The sequence below is a fragment of the Mandrillus leucophaeus genome, unplaced genomic scaffold (assembly GCF_000951045.1).
Source record: "Mandrillus leucophaeus isolate KB7577 unplaced genomic scaffold, Mleu.le_1.0 Scaffold643, whole genome shotgun sequence".
NCBI classification, from domain to species: Eukaryota; Metazoa; Chordata; class Mammalia; order Primates; family Cercopithecidae; genus Mandrillus; species Mandrillus leucophaeus.
The window spans coordinates 21821-43847 of NW_012106953.1; the positions used below are offsets into that span (position 1 = coordinate 21821).

Genomic DNA, 22027 nt, shown 5'->3' on the forward strand with positions numbered 1-22027 from the left:
AGTGTCTGGCACATAGGAAGTGCCAAACAACGGTGAGTTATATTACTATTTCATGTCTAAAGAAATCGGCAGACATTTATACAGCTGAAGAGTAAACAATCTACTGTGATAACAAAAGCGAACTATTTTTTCTTTAATATCCTTAAGCATATATCAAAAATATCAAAATAGTATTTTGACCCATTTCTGGAAAAAAAAAAAAAAACTTAGAAAGCTAGATCTGATTTGTGTGTGCTTCAATTTACAAAGACAACAACAACCAAACAAGGACTTCCTTCTAAAACCTGAGGTATCCTGATAATCTTCCGATACATCTCCTTTTCTGTAAGAGAATCTGAGTTAGGTTTCTATCAGCTGGAACCAAAGGAGTCCTGAGAAATTCAAGTAAACCTTCATGAGCTAAAATAAGTCCCTCCACTACTTACCATAAACATAGAAACTGACCTGCATCTGTGCCCATCTTGGTATTTTTTACTCCTATAAAGGCCAGTATGGCCTTCTGCAACTTTATATTCTCCTGGACTTTTCTCATGTCTTTATTGTTTTTTTCTACTCTACCCAAAGGTTGGGTAAGGTTAAAACTGCAGGCTAGGAAAACAAACCCTCTTCTGCTCTGCCTTCCTTTTTGAGGTGATCCTATCCATCCCCACGGTTTTAAGTACCATCTGCATGCTGTCCAGAGGTAAATCTAAGTATCATTTCAAACCCCTCATCTGAGTTCTGAATTCACACATTCAGTTGCCTATAACCTCCCTTCATGTAAGTTTCTAGGCATCTCAAACTTTTCATATCTAAAGTGGAACTTTTAATTATATGCCTATCATTCCCTACAACACATCTGTCCTTTCTTCTTTTATGCCCTTCTCAATATATGGCACAATGTGAATGCTCAAGCAAGAAACCAGAAAATCAATCTTGATTCCTTATTTTCCCTCATTCCAAATATTTAATCCATACTCAAGTTTTGTCATGTCTATCTTCAAAATATATCCTGAAACCATCTGTTTTCTCCATTTCACCTACCACTAGCCTGTGCAAGCCTCCATCATCTCTCTTAGCTCAAACTCCCTGCAGCACCCTCCTTTCAGCTAAGTTTATTTACACTTGTTCTGCAACCACAGTGATCCTTTGTAAATGTAAATCAGAAGGTGCCACTCCTCTCTTAAAATCCTTCTGTGGATTCCCACTGCATTTATAAGGACATTCAAAACCTTTGTAGTGCTCACCTGCTCCTGCAGTATGATTTACCCTTCCTCTCTTTTCTATTCTCATCTCAAACCACCTCCTTTTCCACCACACTTGAGTCACTGGCTCCTAAATAACATTATTAAACCTGCTTCTTCAATAGACTGTGATATGGTTTGGCTGTGTCCCTACCCAAATCTCATCTTGAAGTGTAGATCCCATAATTCCTAAGTATTCTGGGAGGGACCTGGTGGGAGATAACTGAATCACAGGGGCAGCTCCCCCATACTATTCTCATGGTAGTGAATAAGTCTCACAAGATCTGATGGTTTTATAAGGGGAAATCTTTTTCACTTGGCTCTTTTTCTCTTCTTTTGTCTGCCGCCATGTGAGACATGTCTTTCACCTTCTGCCATGATTGTGAAGCCTCCCCAGCTACATAGAAATGTGAGTCCATTAAACCTCTTTGATTTGTAATTGCCCAGTTTCAGGTATGTCTTTATCAGCAGCGAGAAAATGGACTAATACAGGCTGCATGCACTTGTCCCTCTGCTTTACGCAAGGCCACGTTTCCCTTATTAAAATTTCGGCTTAAATGTAGCCTCCTCAGAGGCTTTCCCTGACCATCCTTCAAAGTAGATGCCTGTGTCCTGTGCCACTGTTTCTTCTCTCTACACCAGATCATTTCCTTTAATGCATGCTAACTGATCGGCTGATCACCAGCTCAGATGTCACCTATCTTCTTTGTAAAACCTTCAGTGACCTTTCCCAGGAAGATATTGGCACATCCCATAGATTTCGTTACACCTGAATAAAACATTTATCTTGGTGGATTAGCAGTGCCCTGTAATTAGCATACCACTAAAGTGTAAATTCTCTGAAGGAAGAAACATTTCTTTTATCTTTCTATCCCCAGAACCTAGCATGATGTTTAAAGGATCTAATAAGTGAACATGGAACTATACTTACTTGTTCTAACATTAACCTTTAAGTCACATACAGCTTATATTCTCAGTGGGGTCAATATCACAAAAAACAAAAATTGGCTCCAGGGGATAGAGTGGGATGAAAAATCGTAGCTATTACAATAGTTTGTGGCCCTCTCAAACTCAACCCTACCCCCCAAAATTTCATTCTTTAAGTATTTAATTTCTAATGTTAGGGAGAAATTGAATTACATCTAAGTTAACTTAATTCTTCTCCTTGGATAATCAAGAAATGGCTGAGATCATGAAAAAAAAGCTTGAGAAACGCTAACATAAGGTTTTTCCTCAATCACCCTTCTTTCTGGAGTTCCTGTTCATGCCCTTACTCTCAGCTGGGACCACCATTCTCCACCCTACTAAACCAAATCTTATCTTTGAAACCTCAGGTCAGTTTTACTCCCTCCCTGAAGCTTATTCTAGCTCACATTCCTTGTTCCTTTTTTCACCAGCCCACAAGCACTCACACTTATGGGTCTGTAATATAAAATTCTACACCTAATTATGTACTAAATCATTCTTTGATGAATTCAGATATGTTCATTTCTCTTTTCCACTACAACTGAAGTTACCTGAAGACAGAGGCCATATTAAAGCATTTGCTATGCCCCTCCCTCATCAGACCTAATATAATGCTCAAACAGAAAATAAGGCAAAATAAGGCAGTTGATTACTTTATTAAGTAGAAACTCTCATTAATCGAGCTTTGCAGTATTCAACCAAAATGTTAATGTATAAAAGCAAATGGTAATAGTGAATCAAGTCAAGCTTAACAGCAATAGGCCAAAAATCCCAAAACACACAGGAAGAGCATGCAAATCCTCTGAAGACAGAGTGACTCTATGTGATCCCCTTTTTTGTGTTTAGTACAGCACCATGTGTAGTTAAGAATATAAAAATAAGACAATGACAAAAAGCTGAAATCAAATGTTGGCAAAATACAAAATTATTTTCTGTTATTTGGAAAGAACATAGTCTTCCATTAAGAAAAGCACTGAGGCCAAGCGCGGTGGCTCATGTCTGTAATCCAAGCACTTTGGGAGGTCGAGGTGGATGGATCGCCTGAGCTCTAGAGTTCCAGACCAGCCTGGGCAACAATGCAAAACCCTGTGTCTACCAAAAATACGAAAAATTAGCCAGGTGTGGTGGTGCACATCTGTAATCCCAACTATTCAGGAGGCTGAGGTGGGAGAATTGCTTGAGCCCAGGAGGTGGAGGTTGCAGTGAGCCAAGATTGCACTACTGCACTCCAGTCTAGGTGACAGAGTGAGGCACTGTCTCAAAAAATAAATAAATAAATAAAAAGAAAAGCACTAATAAAGTCAAAAGGAAAAAAAATTACAGGCTATTTCAATTTTCACTGAAAATCCTTTTACTGATGCTGCACCAGCTCTATAAACTAGCCCTTGGTCTGTTTTCATTCCTCTACATACTTTACTAGTTGAAAGTAAGTCTGTTAAACTTATATGGCATAGAAAAATGTGTAACTATGGAATTTGGGATAATTTAAAAATTTTTTCAGATGTTTCTTTTTGCAGAATATCACTGCACCTACCTTTGATCTGTCTTTGAAGTGGTAGGAAAAATGTCTTCTTCCTCATCTGATTCATCTACCTCAATCACCTGGCAAGGAAACAAAGCAACAAATGGTTTTTGTGAGAACTGACTCTCTGAATAAACATGAAAATGAAGAAATGAATTAAACGATTAAATCTTAGTTATATATGAGCCACAAAAAAGGAGACAGAAAGCTATAACCATTAAAACTAACACTCAGTCTGACCTCCCTCCAATGTCTCTCTTCATTCACAAATGTTACTTTTTGCTCACCTCTCTCCTGGTCATCCCAGGAACCTGAGCACCTAAGGAAACCCAGTTACATTGGTGAATGACTTGCATAGGCTCATATGCAGACCCTGTGACTTTCCTTTTGGTTTCTTATGAGAGGTGAGACCATCAGTGTTCCATCTCCAGCTTTAAATGAGGTATCAGACCATGTGGGAAATACTAGATATCTTTCTGTTAAATCTGTCCCTCTTAAATACCATTTGTTAGTGTTAAGACTCAATAAAGATATTTCTGACTGTTGATTCTATCATCCAAAATACTATTTCTCTACATTTTCTGTTATCTTGACATTTGATACACACATTTGCCATATGTTCATCTAACTTAAGTACAGATGAGGATGAAGCCAAAGACCAAATACTGAACGAACAGCCCCTGAGACCAAGGATGCAGTTAAATATCCTACAATGCACAGGACAATCCCTCACAACAAATTATCTGGTCCTCAATGTCAACGGTGCCACTATGGAGAAACCTTGATGTAGAGGGAAGAGTATTGGCTCAGGAGTTAAGATACAGTTTTGAAAGTGAAGTAATAGGAGAGTCAAGCCCATATTGGACTCTTCTCGGAATCCAAAGGAAGAGCAGAAGGCCCAGGCTAAACCTAGGGCAAACCACATGGATCACTGGACTCCAGCCTTTTCGTTCATCTTAAGTCTACCATCAGCTGTTAACGCAGAGCTAGTATTTTGGGAAGGTAAGTAACAAAAGGAAACCGGGTATAGATAAAATCTCTATATCCATTGAACTCACCTTCAATATTAGTATTCCATGCATGGGCTCTTTTGATTCAACACTGTTATCCTTGAAAACATTACTGTATACATAACATTTATGGATTTCTATAATAACCATTATTTAAACAAAGAGAGCAACCAAGAAAAAAAAAAAACAAATCCTAGAAGCCCTAGAGATAACTGGTAAAGCTCCTTCCAGCTTTAATGTTCCATAATTGTTCTTCTTTTATTTACTTTGTAAATCAGAGAGTTGACAATTTATAATGCAGAAAACATAAATTATTAATACACAACTATAAAACTTTTTTTCTTACCTCTGAATAATTCTTAGTAGTGACATTTCGGGAAGGCTGCTGTCTTGTAGATTTAAAGGCTAGAATGAAAAAGATGAAATGTGCATTATGTTATTCTTAAAATAATTTAGAAAAACTTGTATACTTCTTTAGCTAAAGACTTTCTGAGTCCTATCTGCAAAACTGCATGCTGCCTAATTATAAAACTATTTGATATTTTTTAAAATCTAAAGGGAGATAGAATTATAGGTACACATAACTCAAGGCTCAACTGTCAGTCTCATTATTTCCCAGCTTATTTGAATACTGTAGTGTTTATAAATATGCACACACTAAAAATATTTCATAGAAAAATACCTGAAGGATAAAATCTAATCACCTAACCAAATGAACTACAGATGTATTGAAGGAAAGCCTCCGAATCCCTTCTTTGTTGTTGATGACACCTTTATCCCTATTGCTACATTAGGAGCCATCGGGTTCCAGTAGTTTCTCATTTTCCTCTACCTTAGTAGCCATATTCAATATCTAAGAAATATTCCAGAGGAGAATTTTAGAAAAAAGCATATATTTTATTCTATGATAAAAATTCCTTTGTATTCACACCTCTTTTCCTTTTAAACTTGGTTAGATACTTGAAGTTTAGCTAGCTCTTTACCTTTCCCTTTCTTTTTCCTTGACATCAAAACCTACAATAAGGCCAGGCGCAGTGGCTCACACCTGTAATCCCAGCGCTTTGGGAGGCCGAGGCGGGTGGATCACTTGAGGTCAGGAGTTCAAGACCAGGTTGGCCAACATGGTGAAACCCCAACTCTACTAAAAATATATATAAAAATTAGCCAGGCATGGTGGCAGGGGCCTGTAATCCCAGCTACTCGGGAGGCTGAGCCAGGAGAATCGCTTGAACCCAGGAGGCAGTTGCAGTGAGCCGAGATTGTGCCACTGTGCTCCAGCCTGGGCAACAGAGCGAAACTCTGTCTCAACAAAACAAAACAAAACAAAACAAAACAAAACAAAAACCTATAATAAATTTCAAACATCTAATTTAGGTTTATTTTCTCCTACGCCTTACCAGTTTGCTGATATTAAAAATATCTTCCCCAAGATGACTCACAAACTAAATAGGGCACAGAAAAACAAAGAAATACTCAAAAAATCCTGCAAAGTCCAAAATTCTCCTAGTCACAAAACTAACGAATCTTTCTATCTAACCTAAATTTATTGTGTTTGTACATGCTTCCTATTCTAGGTTCTATCTCCAAACTTGTAATATCTAAGAGGAGAAATGAGAGGCAGAAACAGTATTCTTATCTGCTTTACTCAGTTACTGGTTTCACATCCTATTCTACTCAAAAGGCTAGACAGAGCGACTGAATAAAAAGGCCAGAGATCATGATGATTTCAAAGAATATTTCTGTTCAATATTTATTCAGTGACTCCTCTAACTCTGAGATCCTAGAAAACAAGATACGTTTCTTTTTATCCCAGTGGAAGGCAAAAGATGAGTGAATGTTTGTGAAATAATTTTATCAGAAAACTAAGCACTATGTTCTGTTAGGAAGACAACACAGTGTGGTGGTTAAAAGCTCTGGTTTTGGAGTTAGGCTCATTTTGACTTACTAGCTCGACTATGGCCAATCTCCTTGGCTTCTTTAAGACTCAATTTCCTCACCTGTAAAACAATGTTAATACTTCATGCAGAAAACTGCTGAGAGGGTAAGAAGTGTCTAGCAGATAGAAAGCATTCAAATACATGTAGCTATTTGTGGTAGCAAACATAGTAGCAGCAGTGGTACCCACAGTGGTATAAATGAAATGTGAAGGCAGTGGCTTCAGAGGTACTTTTATTCACTTAGTCACTATCCTCTGCTGACTAACTTCAATGGAAAAATCTGGGCTGTCACCTCTTATTTACAATTCCTGTGGCTGTAAGTGTAATTTCTATCTTTTCCAATAAAATTGCAGCACATAAATTTCCATACTCCATGGACCTTGTTATAAGAGAATTTGACCTTTATTTATTTCTTCACTCCTCCATTTAAAATAGGGATCTAGAAGTTACAGTCTGAATTTGTTGCTTCTGTTCCAAAGTGATGACAAGTATAGTTACTACTCCACAGGTATTCTGTCAGAGGCTTAAAAAAAAAACAAAACACCAAATCCAACCTGATAAAAATGTTTTACAAATTTATACTTAAAAAATCAGTTCATTTTTCAAAAAAAGGCCTTGTACTGGAGGTAATCAGTTAAGTTAGCAAAACCATTATATCAAATCAATTAGATAAAAGACAAATTTAGACCAATGATTCACATAACATTCATCTTTATAACCTTATTGCAAAACACTACCACTAATACTAATAGCAGCTATCATCTATCACATTTTTACCAGGTGCTGTGATCAGTACTGTAAACACTTAAGCTCATTTAATATAATTACTCTGAAGTCAATACAACATTGTCAATGTTATAGCTAAGGGATCTGATGCTTGTAGAATAACACCAGTTTGCACTTACTGAGGGCTTAATATGCATAGACACTGCCTGGTACTTCACATACATGTTCTCATTAATCCTCAAAATAACGCAATGAGGTAGACACAATCATTGTCCCATCCTACAGATGAGAACACTCACTCCTAAAGATGAAAAACTTAATGTATTTGCTGGAGGACACACAACTAGTAAAACTGAGAAGTCAGGATCCAAATCAAGATCTTCCTGACTTTAGAACCATGGTCTTAACCCTTATGCTACACAATCTCTAAGTAATTTTTACTCAGTCATTGTCAAGTATTTAACAAGCATCTACTATGTTATGTGCCAAGCATAGTGGATACAGTGATGAGCAGGAACGATGCAGACCCCTTTCTCACAGCACTTACAGTGCAAGGGTGCTGAGCCAGCAGTAAAGAGCTGGCTATGGCTGACCCAAGGGGCCTGACTTCAGAGCCTGCATTCTTAACCATCATGCTCTGCTGCAAAAGGTACCATAATAAGATTTTTGCCTACAACATAATTCAGGAAATCTGACGTTTCGTATTTAGTTTATTTACATAGGCTCTTTTCATGGATGAATACTGTTTCCTTAAAAAAATTAGTCAAGCCAATCTGTAAAACTTTTAGGGCAACATAACTGGTCTCCAGCCTCTCTACACAAATAGAAGCTTTATTCTATGTTGTCAATGGGTAACAGTCATTGCAGGCTAGGTTATTCAGACAACATGATCTCTCATTGTCTTCAAACTCACTTCTGCTGACAACAATCCAAATTAGTACCTTAAACATTAAAAAAAAAAAAAAAAAATTCTCAATGGCATTGAAGAGCTGATCACATAGCAAGGAATTACCAGGCCAAAACTGAAGAAAAGCTAGAACTCAGAGAGGTAAGTAGAGTCCTTTCCCTGAGTTCCCTTTTCAATTGGGAAAATGTTAACACTGGTTTTGAGAATCCTGAAGAAAAAGAGAGAGGGCTACCATAGCCCACAGCCTGCCCAAAGTGAAAACCCTGATGTATTTCCCTTCCTAAGGTGGAGCCCCAATGGTTACAGAGAGAAGCAGAGGTAAACAGGATTTCATAAGCATGTAACTGAATACCCCATTTTTCTAAGAGATAGTTCAATTATTTTTTTCTCTCTCTTCTTTTCTCTTTTCTCCTTTCCCCCACTTTCTACTTAGTTCTTTAGAAATGCAATGATAGTCTATTACTTCCTCTTCATCAGACACTCCCTAAAGGGGAGTTCATCTAACTATGTGCTTGGAAGCTCCAGAGTCAAACTGTCACCCACCAGGGGGCTGCCTCTAGAGATACCAGTCAATTCACAACCCAAAGTCCTGCTATGAAACTCTCTCCAACCTAAAGAGTTTTCAGCCACCTTTAGAGCCTATTTCTTCCCATGAAGATGCCAATTCAACTGCCTGGTAGATAAAACTAGCACGCAGACCCCCTACTTGTTCGCTTCCTCCCCTGCATGCCATTCCTGATAGGCCCCCTTTAAAAGCCTCCACTTTCTGCTGCAAAAGGGGAAGCAGTACCCTTAAGGTAGGAAGCCTGTATTTCTTCCCCTAAGTTAGCTTTGGAATAAAAAGTCTCTTTATACCACACCTTGCTCTTGTTAATTGGACTTTGCAAGCAACAGGTGACTGAACTTGTATTTTAGTAACGAGTATGTATCACCTGATTGGTCCAAGAAACCCTCAAATTTAGCTTAAAGTGGTCTAAGACCTGTGGTGCCCTACAAACCTAGAGAACAAACATGAATCTTCTCTGGATGAAGATGGCTTCATCCAAGGTCTCAAATTATTCCTGCTGATAATTTTCTAGGGACAGTAAATAACAAAGCATGAAAGGAAATAAGTCACCATAAATGAGAACCAACAGAAACAGACAACAGAAAGAGGCCAAAGACATTCAGACACTAGGTTATTAGATACAAAATAACAAAAACAATCCTTACTGTGTACACATGAAAAATTAAAAACAGGCCTAAAATATCTTCAGAAAACTTCTAAAAAGTATTAAAAGTGACAAAGCATATTTTAATTAAAGCTAACATGACATGAGGCCAGCTGACAATGATGTATAGAACTTTTAGATTGTTTTTTTCTTTTTTTTTTTGAGACGGAGTCTCACTCTATAGTCCAGGCTAGAGTGCAGTGGCGCGATCTCAGCTCACTGCAAGATCTGCCTCCCAGGTTCACGCCATTCTCCTGCCTCAGCCTCCCGAGTAGCTGGGAATACAGGCACTCACCACCACACCCGGCTAATTTTTTTTTGTATTTTTAGTAGAGACGAGGTTTCACTGTGTTAGACAGGATGGTCTTGATCTTCTGACCTCGTGATCCGCCTGCCTCGGGCTCCCAAAGTGCTGGGATTACAGGCGTGAGCCATGTACCTGGTGGTGACAGAGCATATTTTAAAAGAACCAAATAGGCTGGGTGCACATCTGTAATCCCAGCAACTCAGGAGGCTAAGGCAGGAAAATTGTTTGAACCCAGGAGGCAGAGGTTGCAGTGAACCAAGATGATGCCACTGCACTCCAGCCTAGGCGACAGAGAAAGACTCTGTCTCCAAAAAAAAAAAAAAAAAAGTGATCAGAAATAATTACTCAGAATGTAGCACAGAAAGAGAAAACAGAAAATACAAGAGTCATGTGAGGACAGAATAAAAAGGTCTTATATCTAACTGAAGACTCAGAAGGAAGGAGAATAAGAATAGCATAGAGGTAATACCTGAAGGGATAATAGCTAAGGATTTTCTAGAAGTGATGGAAGATACCAGTTCAGAGATTCATGAAGCCCAATAAATCCCAAGCAGGATAAACAAGAATACTGTCTTTAGATTGATCACAGTGATACTGCAGAACACCAAAAACAGCAAGCTGAGGGAAAAACAGATTTTTTAAAAAAAAAAAAAAAACCAACAAGCTTAACTAATAACTGATTTCTTAATTACAATGGAAACTCAAAGACTCACTTTAAGTGATGAATTCTACCCACTGGAGTCAAGGAAAGCGTCACATAAAACAAGCCAGGACACTGGATTCCACAGGGCAGAAAAAACAAAAACAAAAACAAGACAGGACAAAAAAAGATGATCTGGGCTAAGGTAAAGGTGGATAATCCACATCTATGACTGTCGATTGCATGCTAACCAATTTTGGTGGTTTAACATGGAAGTGTTCATTATTTTATTCACTCTTTTTCTATGTTCCTGTTTTCTCATTTTTAATATTAATAACACTTGATAAATGCCTACTACATGCCAGGCTTTTTGATCATTTAATCTTCAGAATAACCCAATACAATAGAGATTATTATTCCCAATCATATCTAAACAAACTAGGAGAGTGACTGACTTGTCTCAAGTCACAAAGCTGTCATTTGTTGAATGCAAGGTTGAACTCAGCATGAATCCTTTACAATTTTCCAGGCTGCCTTTTCTTTCTTTCTTTTTTCCTCTCCGCTTTTATATTAAACCTATCAAGAATGGAATAGCATCTTTCCAGACACCATTTCCTAAATGGCAATAAAGACAACATGCTTGTGAAGCAAAAAGCTAAGGATCTTAGCTGGCTCTTCTGAAGTACTAAATAATACTGGGTAAAAATATAGCAATGGAATTTTTTTGTAAGGTTTGAGTCATTTAATCAACCTGATTTTATATATTTTCTTCAATGTCAGCTGTCATTTGATAAATGTTGAAAATTCCTTTAATGGAGTGATACTTACTTCCAAGGCAAATTAGTCCATCTTTATATTAATTACATAAGTTATTATGTATAATGCAAAAATTCCTCTATGGAGAACCAGTAGCTAGGTCTCTAATCTTATCTTGTTCTGGAAATTAGTACAGTGGTCAGCTACTGTTTGTGGAGTCCAGAGAATGTGAGATCATTCTCAGACCTGGTACTGACAAGTTATGATTTCTAGGGTAAGCTACCTCTCTTTGTAAAGCCTCAGTTTTCTTTTCTGTAAAACATAAATAATATAGTAAGTACCTGCTCCATAGACCTGTTAAGAGGCATGCAGTTTCATAAATATTAGCTATTATTGCTACTATTAGTGGTTTTATCAACTCAGGGCAAAAGTGCTTGGCTGAGTTTCCACACACGTAAAACAGGGGAACACAGTTGTTCTTAAGTCTTCTAGGTCCATTCTATGAGAAACTTAAATCAGTATGTGTCTAGCTATACCCATCCATCCCCATTGGGCCAGAAGTTCTTAAGCTGGAGAACACAAATGCGCTTCATGGGAGTGGTTGAACCCTTTGAAATTGGGTGCAACTGCATGTGAGTACTTATTTAAGGAGAGAAGACATAGCTTTCATCAGATTTTTAGAGAATCCATAAGCCAAAATAGATTAAAAAGCATTGCCTTTGGGACTAAAATCAAATCTATTCATTCCACATTTTATATGATAGAACATTATCTACATAAAGATCTGAATCTTTCCCAGGTTAGATATCCTAAGTTCCTTCAACCTTTTTTTTCTTTCTGGAGATGCTCTGTCACCCAGTGCAGTGGCATGATCTTGGTTCACTGCAACCTTCGCCTGCCTGGTTCAAGTGTTCTCCTGCCTCAGTTTCCCAAGTAGCTGGGACTACAGGTACACACTGCCATGCCCGGATAATTTTTTGTATTTTTAGTAGGGGACAGGGTTTTACCTTGTTGCCCAGGCTGGTTTCGAACTCCTGAGCTCAGGCAATCTGCCCGCCTCAGCCTCCCAAAGTGGTAGGATTACAGGCATGAGCCACTGCGCCTGGCCAATCATTTTTTATACTATTTGGTATCTCTTCTGAATGATCATATACAGTTAACAGTCTCTTTGAAATATAATTCCAAAGAGGAGTACAGTATTCTTGGCAAGTTATATCCAATTTAGTACACAGGGAGAACTTCCTTGCTGTGCAAGCTTGTCCAACCCACCTCATTTTGTTGTTTTTGTTCCGTTTTCTTTTGTTTTAGGCTTTTAGCAGCCTGAAGCCATGGTTTTTAGTTTCTGTCGCTAGTGATACGAGGAAAAGAGGGATGAGAAAAGGGCTTTACTGGCCCAACCAGAAAGAGAAACTAAGAACCCATGACTGTATTCTCTCCCTTGGATACCCCTGCAAGACTCATTAAATACTGTTTAAGACATCAATAGATTTGGACAGTTGGGTCTGCCTGCATAACTCTTACTGACCTAAGTCTTTCTCACCTGGGTTGCTGTTAAACTCACAAACCTCTCACAGCTCTATCTGTGCAGCTGTCTTTTTGGACATAAATGCGGTTTATACTGCCCTTGATAAACTTCATCTTCTGAGAATTAGTTCAGTTCCCCAGTTTGTCAACAATTAATCCTAGCTATAAGATTATAAATATTATAATTATAATATTTATTAATATTTATAAACATTGTAAAAGTGAAACAACCTCAAATAACTAATATAAATAATATCCATATGAATATATTCTAAATGCTAGGTAGAAAAAAGTATCACCACCTATCTTAACTCATACTTTTTGTAAATATGACTAACATTTTAGGTTGATTTCATAATCTACAATATTAAAAACAGTTAAACAGATCCCCTTGAGGACAATTTTTAGACCACAGGAGATACAGAAATTAATTCCAAAGGCCTAGTCATAATTTCTCTTAAATATAGGTCACATGACTTCTCTACATGGAAAGCAGAGACTGACAGGGCAGCATCGACCACTGTCCATACAGTGACCAACTACTTCACTTTCCTCTTTCCAGGATCTCTCTGCCAAACAGAAACATTTGTCTGAAAGTAAGAAATTATGAAACCTAATTTTTTTGTTGTTTTGTTTTGTCTTTTTTTTTTTTTTGAGACGGAGTCTCACTTTGTCACCAGGCTGGAGTGCAGTGGCACAATCTTGGCTCACTGCAACCTCCACCTCCTGGGTTCAAGAGATTCTCCTACCTCAGCCTCCTGAGTAGCTGGGACTATAGGCATGCACCACCACGCCCAGCTGATTTTTGTATTTTCAGTAGACAGGGTTTCACCATGTTGGCCAGGCTGGTCTCGATCTCCTGACCTTGTGATCTGCCTGCCTCAGCCTCCCAAAGTGTTGGGATTACAGGTGTGAGCCACCGTGCCTGGCCTATAAAACATAATTTTAAAAGCTTACCCTCTTCAGTAACTCTAATGCATAGCAAACATCTTTTAAAAAATAATTTATCCTGTGATCCTAATTGCTCTTTTAACTTTCCAATGATGGCAACGCAAATAAGGGCTACTAATGGTGATTACCTTGGTCTTCCTAATGTTGGAATTTATAAATAATCACTTGCAGTCTATACTCACCATCTATAATAGACATATTTCTAGATGCTGACACAGCAGTCTTTGAGCTCCTGCTACGCATAGAAGTCTCCAGACCAGTGTCTGCTGTTAGAAAAATAAAGAGTCAATGTACAAGTCTATCAGCAGCTAAGGTTTATTTCATACAACACCAAAAAATGAAAGCTAAATAAACCTATGTCAAATAGTTTGTCTGTAAAAAGCTAGACATATATATAAGAACAAACATCTAGAATCTGACCAATTTTCAGAGACTATTCTTTTAGGCCACACTTTAGTTTATCCAATTTAATTCATCCAATTAAAATGTAAGGAAATAGGCCAGGCGTGGTAGCTCACACCTGTAATCCTAGCACTTTGGGAAGCAGAGGCGGGAGGATCACTTGAGGTCAAGAGTTCAAGACTAGCCTGGCCAGCATGGTGAAACCCCATCTCTACTAAAAATACAAAAATTAACCGGGTGTGATGATGGGTCCCTGTAATCCCAGCTACCTGGGAGGCTGAGCCAGGAGAATTGCTTGAACCCGGGAGGCAGAAGTTGCAGTGAGCTGAAATTGCACCACTGCACTCCAGCCTGGGCAACAGAGCAAAGACAAGACTCCATCTCAAAAAAAATTAAAAAACAAAAATAAAAATTTTTAAGGAAAAATTTTGTAAATATGAGAATAGTGAAAATAATCATCATTAAAAGATGAGGATTTCTCTCCCTGGAGATTTTAAACCAAATTAATATTCATTTCACCAGCTTAAAATTCCTATGGATGCATATTTAATAAAAAGAATTTTTAAAAATCTTTAGAGATGAATTGACATAATGTGTGAGAAAGTCACTGAATGACCAATTTCTATTGGCATGAACTATTTAATGACAATAGTCTCACAGTAAATACAATGATGACAATGTTAATGACTAGTTTTAGAAATCAAATTGGGGGCAGTTTTCCTTCTTAAATCGACTTTATTATAAAGACTACTTGATAAGCATGTGGGTATTTGTATCTTATGACAGTAACAAAAATAATAATTGTATGATCTGGAGTTTTCCTCCTGTTGCCAAAGGCTTTTAGCTAACTATTTTCTTTAACAACTCATATTTGCCTATTACTGTGTACATGTGAGAATACATATGACATTAAATGTACCCAAAAGGTACTATGTGACAAACACAGTGAAGCTTTTATAAGGTATGTGCTAAGAACAATTAAAACCCTAAGTGCATGTGGCCATTCAAAATTTATTTAAGTAAAAGACACGTGTCAGAACTGCCTGAAAGACTATCTTTATATATTATAAAAATAGATTTTTTAAAGAACCATGTTTTAGAAATAAAAACTTATAATTCAACTCTGACGAAATCTAATTCTGTATTTTCCACTCAACTGCCAAGTGTGAATGTGCACAGGACTGAACTCAGCGCTCACCTCTTCCTCTTTGAGACCCTCCTCTTGATGCTGAATTCTGCCCTCTTCCGCCTCTTCGACCTCTTCCTCGGCCTCTTCCTTTGTTGGTTGCTGCTGAGATGCTATCATCAGAGTCATTAGCCATCTGTTCTGCTAAATCTATACTCATAAGGTCATCAGCACTAAAGGCAGAAGCAGACTCCTCTGTCTGAGATCTGAGCGCTCTGGCCCTGGTCATAGCCTAAGGGGGAGAAGGAGAAAGCACACAAAGGAGATAATGTATCATCCTAAAAATCATTAATTTAGGCATTGACATGAAGTAATCGTACTATAAAAACATAAAGGAGGCTGACAGTGGCTCACGCCTGTAATCTCAGCACTTTGGGAGGTGGAGGCGGGAGGATCGCTTGCACCCAAGAGTTCAAGACAAGCCTGGGCAACACGGCAAAACCCTGTCTCTACAAAAAAAAAAAAAAAAAAAAATTAGTCAGGCATGGTGGTGCACACCTGTAGTCCCAGCTACACAGGAGGCTGAGGCAGGAGGATCACTTGAGCCTAGGAGATAGAGGCTGTGTGAGCTATGATCATACCACTGCACTCCAGCTTGGGTGACAAAGAGAGACCCTGTCTCAAAGATAAAAATAAAAATAAAAAATACTTATATATGTGTAAAGGAGAACATCCCCACCAATCAAATTTAATACTTATTATCCTGTCAGATCAACCTACCATACTACCCATGAGACCCTTTGAAAAGATTTACCAAGAAAAACAAAATTTCACAGAATCAAAATTTTCAGAACTAGAAGGAATACTGGCAATCATCCCTAATTCAATACCATATTTGACAGTAACAGACTGTTACTGAGCTACTTTGAGCTACTTTTTAGAATTGGCTCCTAGGAAATTTGAGCTACTTTTTAGAATTGGCTCCTAGGAAATAATAAGAAAAAAACTTACAAAAAATAGCTGTTATCTCTGGGCAGTAAAATTTTAGGGTGCTTTTGTTTTTTGTTCTTGAATATTACATATTTTCTATATTACGCTTTTCTAAAAAATTAGTTTTATAATGAGAAAAAACATGAGCAACAATCTCTCACAAATATATGGTAAAGAGAATTAAGGGGTGGGTGCGGCGGCTCACACCTTGTAATCCCAGCACTTTGGGAGGCCTAGGTGGGTGGATTGCTTGAGATCGGGAGTTAGGGACCAGCCTGGGCAACATGGCGAGACCCTGTCTCTACAAAAAATACAAAAACAAACAAACAAACAAAAAAAAAAATTAGCCAGGTGTGAAGGCATGCGCCTGTAGTCCCAGCTACTTGAGAGGCTGAGGTGGGAGGATTGTGCAAGCCTGGGGGAAGCAGCGGGGAGGGGAGTTGTTGCAGTGAGCTGAGATTGCACCACTGCACTTCAGCCTAGGTGACAGTGAGACCTTGTATAAAAAAAAAACAAACAAACAAAAAAAGAAAGAAACGGAAGAATTAAGGAGAATATATCAATTGAAAGCCTAAGAAGGAATAAACACCTTAGGACCAAGAACATGCCATGCATTCTTAATTTGATAAGAATCCATTTAGAGAAGACAAGGTTGAGACTTAACCAAATATTCTAACTCTAAAATGAATAGAGACTTAAGATAGAATAGGGGGCCGCCGTGGCTTAAGCCTGTAATCCTAGCACTTTGGGAGGCCGAGGTGGGCGGATCATGAGTTCAAGGGATTGAGACCATCCTGGCCAACATTGAGACAATCCTGGCCAACAGACGGGGTGAAACCCCGTCTCTACTAAAATTACAAAAATTAGCTAGGTGTGGTGGTGCGTGCCCTATAATCCCAGCTACTTGGGAGGCTGAGGCAGGAGAATCGCCTGAACCCGGGAGGCAGAGGTTGCAGTGAGCCGAGATGGCGCCACTGCACTCCAGCCTCGCAACAGAGTGAGACTGTCTCCAAAAAATAAAATAAAATATAAATAAAAGCAAATTTGCCTTGATCGTCCCTTAAACCAATCAAAAGGTAATAAGAGAATAAAAACAAAATACAATTTCCATAAAATGAGAAAATAGTTCCAACCCCCAAACACACAAACTCTTCTATAAAGAAGAGTTAATGAATATGACAAATATTTGACCTGGCTAAGGGAGAAAGGTGAGAAGAGTTTCAGGTATTGTAGAGCTCTCCAAAATTGATATATAAATCCCAAGAGGACATGACAGCAGTCCCTCATGCTTGGAATGGCAGTTCTGGGTCTAAGAATAGTTGACCAGAACATTGCTAAGCTCTGTGATACCATGAAGTAAGGAGACCCAGGGCTAAATGAGGAGATGTGAACAAGGCGGGCAGCATAAAGTGGGAGTGAAGTGGCAACTTCAGGACGAGATGATCTCAGTTGAGGTGAAATCACAGCTAACTCACTACATGCAGGGTTCAATATGGCATTACAAGGCAAAAAGAAAACACTTTAGGAAATACAACAAAAAATATAAGAAACAACAGTGATTTCAATTCATCTTTCCTGTCCCACATAAAATAGTTAATCCTCATTATTCATTAATTCTATATTTGCAAAGTCACTTACTTGCCAAAATTTATCTGTAACCCTAAAAATCAATACTCACGATACTTTTGGCATCATTTGTGGAGACGCACAGAGCAGTAAATATTTTGAATTGCTTGACACACACATTCCCAGCTGAGGCTGAACAATGAGCCACTCTGCCTTCTTGTTTCCACTTGTGTACTTTAAATAAGGGTTCTTTCTGTGACAGTCAGTCATGCATTGCTTAATGATGGATGCCTCATGAGAAATGTGTCATCAGGTGATTTCATCATCATGCAAACATCATAGTATGTACTTACACAAAGCTAAATGGTATAGTCTACTACAAACCTAGACTATAGGAGATAGCCTATTGCTCCTTGGCTACAAACCTGTACAACATGTTACTATACTGAACACTGCAGGCAATTATAACACCATAGCTATGTATTTGTATATCTAAGCATATCTCAAAAGAAAGGATATAGTAAAAATATGGTATCATAATCTCATGGGACCACCACTGGATATGCAGTCTGACATTGACCAAAATGTTGTATGTGGCACATTATTGCATTTTCGCACTTTTGCTTTGGTAACGTGGTGTTTAAAATGACCTCCCCACAACATGTTTAGTGTTCATTCCTACATGCAAAAAGGCTGCAATATGACTTTTGGAGGAAAAAATGTACATTAGATAAACTTCATTCAAGTATAAGTCAAAGTGCTACTGCCTATGAGTTCGATGCTAATGAATCATACGTTAAATACAGTATCTTTAAACAGAAACACGTTAAAAAGATCATGTATTGATCAGCTGATGAAAACATTACCAGTGGCTCACAGAAACCTAATTTTGTATTTCCCCTAGGAGCAATGATTCACTATTTGCTAATTCTGTGCTGAAAGTGACTTTATACAACAAAACTAGCACAAATAACAGGAACCAGCTGTATATTTTTAGAAAGTAGACTTAAGAGAAAAAAGACGACCTAAATCACATAATTAATAAGATAGATTTAATTGATAAATGTTGAATTCTATACACTGAAAATTAATAATATACTTCAAGACCCCATGAAACATTTTAGCTGATATATAACAGGGCGCAAAGAAAAATCTCAATACATTTTTGAGAGGAGAAATAAATTTATCACACTGTCTAATCATCCTGCAATAAAAAATTAATAATAATAAAGTAAAAACCTGCTTCCTGAAAACAAACCAGTCAAAACTATAAAACAAAATGAAAGTTGTGGAACATCTAGAAAATCGTAACAAGAATATTGCACATCACAACATATGAGAGAGCTAAAGCAATGCTTATAAGAATGCTATAGCCTGCTAAGAATGAATGTAAATAAGTTAATTCTGTATTCAAAAAGTTAGGAGAAACAATATAAAGCCTATCCAAGTATTAGAATGAAGATAAAACCATATATTAATAGATTTTAAACAAAAACACATTAGAATGGATAAATATAAGCACTGGTCCTTTGGGACAAAACAATAATAATATTAATAAAAATTACAAACCTTTAAAGAAAGGAAGAAAACACAAATACACATCATTAGAAATAAGAGGGGATGGGCGTAGAGGCTCACATCTCTAATCCTAGCCCTACAGGTGTACAGGCTCACATCTCTAATCCCCATACTTTGGGAGGCCAAGTCAGGAAGATCACTTAAGCCCTGGAGTTAGAGACCAGCCTGGGCAACATAATGAGACTCTGTCTATAGAAAAAAAAAACTTAAAAATTAGCTGGGAGTGGTAGCACACTACAGAGCGAGATCTTGTCTCGAAAAAAAAAAGAAATAAGAACGGGAGGGAAGACCCAAGACTTATGAGAGAAGAGTCAATTCTAAACAATCTGGAAAATGAATAACTTAATCTGATCCAAGAGGGGGAACAAACCAATCATCAAAGAAAATTTTGAGAAAATTATTAAAAGAAAAATACTCCCAAAAAAGGATCACAATCAGAAAGTTTCATAGGTAAATTCTACCAAACTTTCAAAAAACAGATAAGCCCACTGCTATTTCAAATAGTGCCAGAGCATACAGAAAGGCAGCTTCCAAACTGTTTTCACAATGCCAGCATGACTCAGTACTGACAAAGAACTGCATACACAAAAAGAAAATTACAGAATCTTATTTATGATTATGAAAGCAAACAAAGACTCCAGAAGCATATGGAAAGACCAATATATCCATTACCAGGGGATTTACAAAGTGATACCAAGATATGTCGATAATAAGCTATGCACATACTAATATAATTCACTATATTAATATAACAAAGAAAGAAAAAACCCACAAAATCAGAACCAGGTAATTCACCAACCATTCCTGATTTAAACAAATAAGCTGAGGAATAAGTGGATACTTTCTTTATGTGTCAAAAACCCTAAATATGCTATATTATGATGTGTATGTATCCAGAGAGAGAAACAGAGGGCACACACACACAAATGTGTTCAAGTGAGTGCTCTTACAAATTAATTAGAGAAAGACCAATACTTGGCCGGGCGCAGTTGCTCACGCCTGTAATCCCAGCATTTTGGGAGGCCGAGGCAGGTGGATCACCTAAGGTAAGGAGTTTGAGACCAGCCTGACCAACATGGTGAAACCCTGACTCGACTAAAAATACAAAAATTAGCTGGGCATGGTGGCACACGCTAGCTACTTGGGAGGCTGAGGCACGAGAATCACCTGAACCCAGGAGGCGGAGGTTGCAGTGAGCTGAGATCACGCCACTGCACTCCAGCCTGGGTGACAGAGTGAGACTTTGCCTTAAAAAAAAAAAAGACCAATACCCACTCAAAAGAGAAAATGCGGCCAAATAAAATGACCATGTGTTTCATATAAATACAAATGATTTATAAACATAAAAATTACTCAGACTCATTAGTTTAAAAAAGTAGTTATGAATTAAAAACAACAGTAGGAAATAATTTCTTACCCCTTAGACTTGTAGAGATCAAAAGATACAGTAATACATCATGATGGTAAAGATGCACTCCCAAATACTACTGGTGAGAATATAAACTAGTTAAGACATCTTTGGACTAATGTGGCAGTATCTAGCAAAATTTAAAATAAATATGCCCTATTATGATGACTTCTTGGAATCAATTACTAACCATCATTTCTAAATTTTGTATTTTCTCTTTGTCTAAATACTGTATCTTCTTTTTTATCATCTCAAATATTATATTCAAATTGTATTTTAACTCTACCTTTCCTATGAAAACCAGAGTTTACTGTAATCTTTGGAATATATTACTTCTAAGAGCTTAATTCATGAGTGCAGGTCTAGAACCAATGGCAAAAATGTTTCCATATACATCTTGTGAGATTTGAAAATATACTATCCTACTGTTACACTTTTATTATGGTAAAATATACATAACATAAACTTACTCTTTTTTTTTTTACCATTTTTAGGTATAGTACAGTGACATTATGTACATTCACATGGTTATGCAATCATATCCCCATCCATCTATAGAACTCTCATCATCCCAAACTGAAACTCCATACCTATTCAACAGTAACTTCGCATTCCTCCCTCTCCCCAGTAACCACTATTCTACCATCTGTTTCTATGAATTTGACTACTCTAGGTAGTCATATAAGTAGAGTCATATAATATTTGCCCTTTTGCATCTGGCTTTTTTCACTCATGTTTTCAGAGTTTCATCCATGTTGTAGCATGTATCAGAATGTCATTCCTTTTTAAGGCTGAATAATACTCCATTGCATGCACATACCACATTTTGTTTATCCATCTATCTGTTCATGATCAACTGGGTTGTTTCTACTTTTTGGCTATTGTGAATCATGATGCTATGAACACTGGTGTACAAATGAGTTCCTGCTTTCAATTCTTTTGGTTATATACCTAGAAGTGAAATTGCTATATTACATGATAATTCTATGTTTAATTACTTTAGGAACTGCCATCCTGTTTACCTCAGTAGCTGCCCCATTTTTTCATCCCCACCACCAATGTATATGGTTCCAATGTCTCCACATTCTTGCCGGAACTTGTTATTTTATGGTGTTTTAATAATGGCCATCCTAATGGGTGTGAAGCAGTATCTCATTGTGGTTTTGATTTGCATTTCTCTAATGTCTGGTGATCTTCAGTGACTTTTCATGTGCTATAATTTGTAAAGCTTCTTTGGAGAAATGTCTATTCAAGTCCTTTGCCCATTTTAAAAATTG

The 22027-nt window shown here is 37.6% G+C and overlaps 1 protein-coding gene across 3 annotated transcripts in view; it reads right to left on the bottom strand.

Moving 5' to 3' along the window:
• MRE11A (MRE11 meiotic recombination 11 homolog A (S. cerevisiae)) overlaps window positions 1-22027 on the bottom strand; it is an 84627-nt gene that overhangs the window by 15577 nt on the left and 47023 nt on the right. For 2 of the 3 annotated variants that reach the window (XM_012000925.1, XM_012000926.1), the window contains exons 15-18: window positions 15281-15500; window positions 13863-13946; window positions 5068-5126; window positions 3724-3791 (exon numbers count right to left, since the gene is read on the bottom strand). In XM_012000925.1, the coding sequence (XP_011856315.1) occupies window positions 3724-3791; window positions 5068-5126; window positions 13863-13946; window positions 15281-15500 (431 nt within the window). The remainder of the gene's footprint in view (window positions 1-3723; window positions 3792-5067; window positions 5127-13862; window positions 13947-15280; window positions 15501-22027) is intronic. The other variant, XM_012000927.1, reaches the window with a different exon arrangement.